Source organism: Opisthocomus hoazin, chromosome 2, assembly GCF_030867145.1.
Source record: "Opisthocomus hoazin isolate bOpiHoa1 chromosome 2, bOpiHoa1.hap1, whole genome shotgun sequence".
NCBI lineage: Eukaryota > Metazoa > Chordata > Aves > Opisthocomiformes > Opisthocomidae > Opisthocomus > Opisthocomus hoazin.
Genome location: NC_134415.1, coordinates 130906289 through 130914828, shown reverse-complemented (window position 1 = coordinate 130914828; position 8540 = coordinate 130906289). Strand labels below are relative to the sequence as shown.

Genomic DNA, 8540 nt, shown 5'->3' with positions numbered 1-8540 from the left:
TATTTTTCACAGCAGAAAAAACCACCACAGAACTAACAGTGACGCGGGGCAATGAAAATTCCTTTTGATGATGCCCAGCCGGCATCGGGAGCAGACATCGGAGAGCCCAGGCCTCTCCAAACACGACCCAGCAAGCGAATCGTAGAATCATTGAGGTTGGAAAAGACCTCTAAGATCATCAAGTCCAACCATCGCCCCAACATCACCACATGCCAACGCTCACCCCATAAGCACCCCACAAGCTGTCAGCTCCTCGAAAGCAGCTCGAGCCTTGCCAGCCTCCCTCCCCGAGCAGCTCCGAACATCGCGGGCAGGGATCGCTGCCTGGAGCTGCGACGCTCGAGAGCCGGAGGTCACGTTTGAACAGGTTTGTCCAGCTCCATCTGGACCAGGAGCTCTAATGATTACAACGAAAAAATTACCAAGTGCTTTCCCTGTGCCTGATCACACGTGGGACTGGTGTAAAAAAGAGACAGGAGAAAACTGGCATTTAAACCCCATTCTGGTCCATTAAACCACATTCTAAGGCTAAAGGAGATCACCACAAGATTTTGTTCAACACGATTTCAGTAACGGAGAACGCTTATTAACAAGTTTAAAAAAATACTGTGACAAAGCAGCCCGATTTTAAAGATCTGATCCAGACTTGAAGCGCAGCGACGGGACACCAGCAAAGCCGCCCCGTGCCCTGAAGGGACGGAAACAGCACGTGCGAAGCTGCTGCTGGCGCGGAATCTTCTAGAAAGTTCAGTGGTCGGGTTTGGGGGGGCGTTAACGCCGCCCATGCGAGGGCACGGGGCTGCTGCTGGCAATAACGAAACCTCACCTGGGTCCCTCAAGCCCTTCCAGCTCCGGACACGGAGTGCTTTCCTGGCCGCAGGGAGGAGGCCCGGATGATTCCCCTCCCTCCGAGGCGCGCGGGGGAAGCGCGGGGTGCTGATCCGCAGGGCATCGCCCCCAGAGCGCCGACGTCGATCCAACGAGCGAGAAGCGCGGCGCTGAGGAAAGGTCACCCGCACCAAGACGACCCGAAAGCCTCCGGAAAGCGTTGCTCTGCGGATTCGACCCGGGCCGGCGGCTCCGCGGGGGTTCCCACGGCGGGGCTGCGTTCCACGGAAGACGTCTGCGCTTCGAGCCGAGGCCCCGCGGGCAGGGGGAGCCGGGCGAGGCGCGGTTCTGCGGGGAGCCGGCGCGGCTCACGGTGCTACGTCCGCGCGTTCTGCGGCGCTGCTGAAGGAGCGGAAGGCCCTGTGCAGGGCCACGCGGCGGAACAGGGCCGAGTGAGCGGCTGCCGTCTCCGCTAGAGATGCGGGAGCCTCCGCTGGCAGGAGTGGATGGGGAGTGAGGAAAGGAAAATCACTTTGCCAGCATAAAACTGTTTGCTTCTCATTCCTCCCTCGTCCCCAGGGAGTTTTCCACTGTCCCTCGCCACACGAGGGCTACGAGGATGATGAGGGGACTGGAGCATCTCTCCTACGAGGAGAGGCTGAGGGAGCTGGGCTTGTTCAGCCTGGAGAAGACAAGGCTGAGAGGGGACCTTCGAAATGCCTCTAAATATCTGCAGGGTGGGGGTCAGGAGGACAGGGCCAGACTCTTTCCAGTGGTGCCCAGCGACAGGACAAGGGGCAACGGGCACAAACTGAAGCCTGGGAAGTTCCAGCTGAACATGAGGAAGAACTTCTTCCCTCTGAGGGTGACGGAGCCCTGGCCCAGGCTGCCCAGAGGGGCTGTGGAGTCTCCTTCTCTGGAGATATTCCAGCCCCGCCTGGCCGCGGTGCTGTGCCCCCTGCTCTGGGTGACCCTGCTTGGGCAGGGGGTTGGGCTGGGTGACCCACAGAGGTCCCTGCCAACCCCCACCAGTCTGGGATTCTGTGAGTTCGTGGCTGCACTCGCTCGCTGGGCTCTCCCACTAGCACAAACTGGGGTCTCTGTGCGAGGTGTGTGAAAACAGGATCCTGGGACCGTGCCACAGTCTGCACTCCGAGCACCGGCAGCCTTGGAAGGAGCAGCCCGTCCCCCTGAAGCGATCCAAGCTTGCTCCAGCCTCTCCCTTTCTCAGCCCCATCGCATTTCCCTCCCTCCAGCCAGCTCACCTTGCCTACAGGGCAAGAGATCTGCGTTCTCGTGCTAGGGATGAGTTACAACTGCTTCAAGACCCAGCACCGACTGCACACGACCCCTTCTATAACCTCTTCTCCCACAGAAACAGGACAGCTCGCTCCCTTCTGTCCCCAAACTCACCTAGAAAGCAACCCCATCCATCTGCAGCACCACGGTACGGCCTGGCCACCCCACACCCCCCGACAGAACCCCGCACCCCCCGCTTACGTGTGCAGGAGACGCTGACTTCGGTGGGGAGGCTGCAGCAGAGATCGCCGTAGAGCAGCCGCGCATTGAACGGAAAGGTCTTGCTTCGACTCGACAGGTTGTAGTTGAAGACCAGCAAGTTACACAAGGAGTTCCTCTGCAAGGTTCCTTCTATCTGGTCCGAAAAGTGTTCCTGGAGGGACGAAGACGGGAAAGCGAGGGTGGGAGTCCATCCACGTCGGACTGGGAGCTCGCGGGTGCCCCCACCCTCCGCACCAGCCCGGCACGCCTGCGTGCTTTGTGTTAAGAGACTGATTATAGAGAAGATTGATTATGACTAGAGAATAGAATAAAATCATAGTACTAGAACATAGATTCGATTTCTGCAATTAAGAGACCATACAATCGGTATGCTGCTGTTGGGAGAGAAACCAACTGTATGGATTGTACCAAACGGAATTCACAGAAGATGAAGGACAGACGACGACCCCGAGACAACCCTGGAACCAAGCAGGGCCTGAAACCAGCGAGGGAGAATTCTACGAAGACAGAATAATAGAAAGAACTTCATAAATTATGTACTTCAAGGAACGGAACGGTTGCTTAGAAACTTATGATGATTCTAGACTTGATGTAATGGGTTTAATAAATGTCTATAAACTGGTCTAGTGAGTTAAACTTCGCTCACTGAGGTGATGGCCCAACTCTGAGTTGTGAATAAAGCAATATCCAGTGTAACCCACTCATGTGTGAATAAAATCTTTAACACTCTGGGGTGGCTGTGCATCGAACAGGCTTTGTGTGGGAAAGGCTTAAAGCAAGAAATGCTCACGCACACCCTCGAGCCGCGTCCTTTTTACCCAGTCGCAGCTATTTCAGCTGCGGGACCTCCGGAGGCGAGGACACCTTCGTGCTGGGCGGTGAATTTTAAACGAGGAAAACATTCAAGTAGGTGACAATCGATGGAAGGGCAGCTGCGTTTCCAGCCAAGCTCTAAAGACCAGAATTGCAAGTGCTCCACGGAAAGAAAACCGCCGAGATTCTCCCCAGCGCCTCGTAACGCTTGGTACCCCACAGGGAAAAGGACGGGCGAACCAGCATCGCCGCGGCCACTGGTACCTGCAACTGGTCTGCCTGGTGCCTCCTCCCCACGTAAGCGTTCAGGTGGTCCGCCAGGACGGACAAGAAGCGCCTGATGTCCGTCTCCAAGTGCTTCTTGGCGATCTGCTCCAGGGGGATGAAGGTGGGGACGGAGTGGCGGTGAATCCGCACTTCTGGCTTGGTGAGCAGGTCCAGGTAGTAGGAATCCAAGTAGGTGCCCTCGTAAGCAGTGCTGATGCAGAAGCAGACTCCTTGCTTGGTCAGCTTCCCGCTGATCCCTTGGGTGCAGAGAAAGGGGTTTACTCAGCGCGACCCTAACCCGTCCCCGCAGGGCAGCTCTGCCGGGCAACGCCGACTGCAAAAGGGGCTGCGTCCTCTGACTCCGCTCGCTCAGGCAGCTCCCTCGGAGGATTAAAGGCTTGCAAGAGTTTAGGGACACAAAACGCCGCAGATTTTTAAGAAGGGACCTCCAACGAATTCAAGTAGCTGAAATTCCTAATTCCCCCGGCTCCAGCGCGACAGGCTGCCCTGGGGGGGGGAAGGCAGAGCTTCCCCGCCCCGAGGAGAGCGGTCGGAGCGCTCACGGCGGGGCTCAGCCCACTCGCAGCAAGGCGCCGCTCGCATCCCCACGCTGTCTGGAACACAGAGCAAAGGCGATTCTTGATGGAAACCAAAAAAAAAAAAAAAACACTAAAATAAAAATCTCAGGAGCGCATAACAAGAGGGCGCTGACCTCACAAGCTTGCTTGGAAGACCCAGACCCCCTGGACATTTAACTGCCCAGATCCCAAAGACTCATTCACAAGGTAGTTACGCGTTTCCCAGAATCCAGACCTGAGTTTAAATGATACAGTAATTTAAAATATCTTCTCTCTATATATTCTCTCTATATGTTCTCTATATAATCTCTGTATATAGAATATATTCCATATATATTCCATATATATAGAATATATTCTCTCTATATTCTCTGTATATAGAATATATTCCATATATATAGAATATATTCTCTCTATATTCTCTGTATATAGAATATATTCCATATATATTCCATATATATAGAATATATTCTCTCTATATAGAATATATTCTCTCTATGTTCTCTCTATAGAGAATATATTCTCTCTATGTTCTCTTTATATCGAATATATTCTCTCTATATTCTCTTTATATCGAATATATTCTCTCTATATTCTCTTTATATCGAATATATTCTCTCTATATTCTCTCTATAGAGAATATATTCTCTCTATATTCTCTTTATGGAGAATATATTCTCTCCATATTCTCTCTCTATATAGAATATGTATATATATGTATCTATATAGAGAATATATATAGAGAAGATATTTTAAATTACTGATATTTTAAATTTAAGATATTTTAAATTATTTTAAATTAATATAGGAGATATTTTAAATTATTTAAATTATAAATATATATTCTATATATATAGAATAAAATAAAATAAAATGTAATTTAAAAAAATACAGTAAATACGGTAAAAATTCAGTAAATAACAGTTCCTGGAACATCCCAGAGGCCTCCTGTGAAAGGCAGGGAATGTCAAGGTTACTGCTCTTCCCGCATTTTCAGGCTCTGAAGGCTCCCAGCACACCAGCAGCAGCGTTAACGGAGAAGTCACGCTTCACAGCGGGCTCCTTTTCCAAAATTCACCACCCCAGAAACGCAGCCGTGGGCAGAACACAGGCAAACCCCGAGACATTACCTGTGAGGTAGAAGACCTGCAGCATGGCCTTAACACTTTTTATCTTCCACTCTAGAACAGCCCGAGCACTGGGCTGTGCCGCATCCGACACGACTCCTGCTTTCCCAAGCTGCTGCAAAAGCCAGAGGAGAAGAGAGGTCAGGAACTGCTGACACGAACTCGTCACCGGCAGGGAACACAGTCAGGCTACAGAGAAATAATAACCCGGCTCTGAGAAAAGCAAGATGTCACCTCCAGCAGAAGAGGGGGGAGATGAAGCAGAAGAGGGGGAGGAGGGAAGAGAAATCAAAGGAAGAGTTCAGAAATGGCCACACGACCTCCAAGCAAGTAGCTCCAGCAGTTCTGAACTACACGATACTGCAAACAGGGGACAGCAGGACTATATATCACTTAGAAAGGGAAAATAAAAAAATAATAGGTGACTCCATACGACTAATCTCAGTAAACCCACCCTCCGAGAGCAGGGGCACACCACCGCTCACCGCCAGCCCTCCGCACCAAGCCCTTTCTCACCCCTTTCTGCTGCAGGTCCACCTTAGCCCGCAGCTCATCCCTCTGGCGTCTCAGCTCCTGCACCCTCGCTTTCAGCCTGGCCAGCTTCTCCTCTCGCTGCTCCGTCTCCTCTTGCTTCACGGCGGCCTCATAGGCCCGAGCCTCCAGCATTTCCAGGTGAGCGAACACCCCTGCGAGGAAAAGCACTGCACGATCAAAAATCCAGGCCAGGAGGGTTAGCGGGCCGCACAGCGGTACCCAAACCAGAGCGGGTCCGGGGCAGCTACAGAAAGAAACCACCCGCAGTAACTTTTCGAAGGGGCAGAGGACAGGCAGACATCTGGTGAAGAGGCTCTGGGGAGTTTCAGACAGCGAGGCTGAGTGCCAGCAGACCCTAAACACCGGGGTGCCCCACACCAGCCAGCCAAGCTCCTGAAAAGTGGAGTCGGCCAGCAAGCACACCAGCCCCGATCCCAGGAGACCTGCAACGGCCACTCCCGTCTAACCCAGCACACAGAGCAGCCAAGTGACTTCACAGGATCATATCATGGTAGGGGTGGGAAGGGACCTCTGTAGGTCACCCAGCCCAACCCCCTGCCCAAGCAGGGTCACCCACAGCAGGGGGCACAGCACCGCAGCCAGGCGGGGCTGGAATATCTCCAGAGAAGGAGACTCCACAGCCCCTCTGGGCAGCCTGGGCCAGGGCTCCGGCACCCTCAGAGGGAAGAAGTTCTTCCTCGGGTTCAGCTGGAACTTCCCAGGCTTCAGTTTGTGCCCGTTGCCCCTTGTCCTGTCGCTGGGCACCACTGCAAAGAGTCTGGCCCCGTCCTCCTGACCCCCACCCTGCAGATATTTAGAGGCATTTCGAAGGTCCCCTCGCAGCCTTCTCTTCTCCAGGCTGAACAAGCCCAGCTCCCTCAGCCTCTCCTCGTAGGAGAGATGCTCCAGTCCCCTCCTCATCCTCGTAGCCCTGCGCTGGACTCTCTCCAGTAGCTCCTCATCTTTCTGGAACTGGGGAGCCCAGCACTGGACGCAGCACTGCAGATGGGGCCTCCCCAGGGCAGAGCAGAGGGGAAGGAGAACCTCCCTCGCCCTGCTGCCCACACTCCTCCTCATGCACCCCAGGATCCCATTGGCCTTCTTGGCACCCAGGGCATGCTGCTGGCTCATGGTCACCCTGTCGTCCCACAGCACTCCCAGTCCCTCTCCGCAGAGCTGCTCTCCACCAGGTCCCCCCCAGCCTGTCCTGGTGCCTGGGGTTGTTCCTCCCCAGGTGCAGGACCCTGCCCTTGCCCTTGTTGAACCTCATCAGGTTCCTCTCTGCCCAACTCTCCAGCCTGTCCAGGTCTCGCTGGATGGCAGCACAGCCTGCCGGGGTATCCACCACTCCTCCCAGTTCTCTGTCGTCAGCAAACTGGCTGAGGGTACACTCTGTCCCTTCATCCAGGTTGTTGATGAAGAAGTTGAACAAGACTGGGCCCAGTACTGACCCCTGAGGGACACCACTGGTTACCAGCCTCCAACCAGACTCAGCGCCGCTGATGCCAACCCTCTGAGCTCTGCCATTCAGCCAGTTCTCCATCCACCTCACCGACCACTCATCCAGCCCACACTTCCTGAGCTTCCCTAGGAGGATGTCCCGGGAGACAGCTTCTCTGAAGCCCCCATCCCCTAAACTGCCCGAGAGCCACTCAAGACATGACTCAGCAGGGCAGGGAGCCGCTCCCAGCCCCACGTGCTTTGGGGTCCCCTCCTCAGGAGGACAGGCTGTGCTCTCAGATGGCTGGCAGGGAGCTCACCGTCTGGCCAACGCGCCTTCCCTTCCTCCATCTTCCCGCAGGGGAAGGCAGGCATCAGCCCTCGCCGGCCGGGCTCCATCCCTCGGGAAGCAGCGATGTGGGGGCAGCGAGAGCCCTTCCTCGGGGGGGACCTCCCTCTTCCTCCTGCCGCTGCAACGGGGGCTCTGACAACCTGAAAAGACACGTTACCACCCACTGTTTTCTGTAAGCCACCATTTCACATCAGCCCTATGAGGAAACCCCTGGGCATGGACAGGACTCAGCGGCCTCCAGCAGCAGGACGAGCCTGGAGAGCCGCCACCGCCCTGGGGGATGAGAGGAGGTCCCGGGGGGGTGACTGGAGGCAGAGGGGGGGGTGACAGGAGGCCCCGGGGGGGGGGACGGGGAGGCCCTAGGGGGGGGCAGAGAGGCCCCGGGGGGTGATGAGAGGGCCCTGGGGAGTGGCAGAAGGCCCCGGGGGGTGACAGGGAGACCTTGGGGGGTGACGGGAAGGCCTTGGAGGGTGACGGGAGGCCCCAGGGGGGTGACGGGGAGGCCCCGGGGGGTGATGGGGGGGGCCCTGGGGGGTGACAGGAGGCCCTGAGGAGTGACAGGAGGCCCCGGGGGGTGATGGCGAGGCCTCGGAGGGTGACTGGAGGCCCCGGGGGGTGATGGGGAGGCCCTGGGGGTGACAGGAGGCCCTGGGGCGGTGACGGAGAGGCCCGCGGGGGTGAGAGGAGGCCCGGAAGGTGACAGGAGGCCGCGAGGGGGTGACAGGAGGCCCCGCGGGGGGTTGGGAAGGCCCCGGGGGGTGGCGGGGAGGCCCCGGGGGGGTGACAGGGACGCCCTGGGACGGGCTGAGCCTGGGCCCCGCTGAGGGGGACAGGGAGGAAGGGGGATCCGGGCGCACCAGGGGGGCTGAGGGGACCGCGCCGAAGGGTTGTGGGGGCCGGCGGCCGAGCTCTCCCGTCCCGTCCCTGTTCCCCAACGCCTCCCGCCCTCACCGCAACAACCGGAGCTCAAACTCCGCGCCTCAGCGCCGCCGGAAAGACCGTCACCTCCGCAGACGCCATTTCCCCTCCCGTTTTCCGTACAACAAAATGGCGGCGGCGGGGGCGGCACCGCCTTCCCCG

At 56.6% G+C, this 8540-nt stretch overlaps 1 protein-coding gene across 2 annotated transcripts; it reads right to left on the bottom strand.

The window, feature by feature from the left end:
• Positions 1–490: 490 nt before the first annotated feature.
• CENPO (centromere protein O) lies at positions 491–8497 on the bottom strand. 2 transcript variants are annotated; one of them, XM_075411248.1, is made up of 7 exons: positions 8412–8497; positions 7429–7600; positions 5651–5820; positions 5138–5249; positions 3427–3686; positions 2329–2500; positions 491–1321 (listed from the first exon to the last, which is right to left on the bottom strand). In XM_075411248.1, exons 2-7 carry the CDS (start codon positions 7505–7507, stop codon positions 1197–1199), a joined length of 918 nt encoding a protein of 305 aa, XP_075267363.1. In that variant the 5' UTR covers positions 7508–7600; positions 8412–8497; the 3' UTR covers positions 491–1196. The 2 variants fall into 2 exon arrangements, with proteins under 2 accessions (XP_075267363.1, XP_075267371.1); XM_075411256.1 differs by having other exon boundaries at positions 5138–5246.
• Between the last annotated feature and the right edge of the window lie 43 nt (positions 8498–8540).

Bases quoted from the DNA above. Each gene is read 5' to 3' on its own strand.
- CENPO (XM_075411248.1), bottom strand. From the start codon at position 7,507: ATGGAGCCCGGCCGGCGAGGGCTGATGCCTGCCTTCCCCTGCGGGAAG. The intron at 5,250-5,650 runs GTGAGAAAGGGC...TGGCTTTTGCAG, and splicing joins TGGACCTGCAGCAGAAAGGG to CAGCTTGGGAAAGCAGGAGT. The intron at 2,501-3,426 runs GTACCAGTGGCC...TCGTCCCTCCAG, and splicing joins ACCAGGCAGACCAGTTGCAG to GAACACTTTTCGGACCAGAT.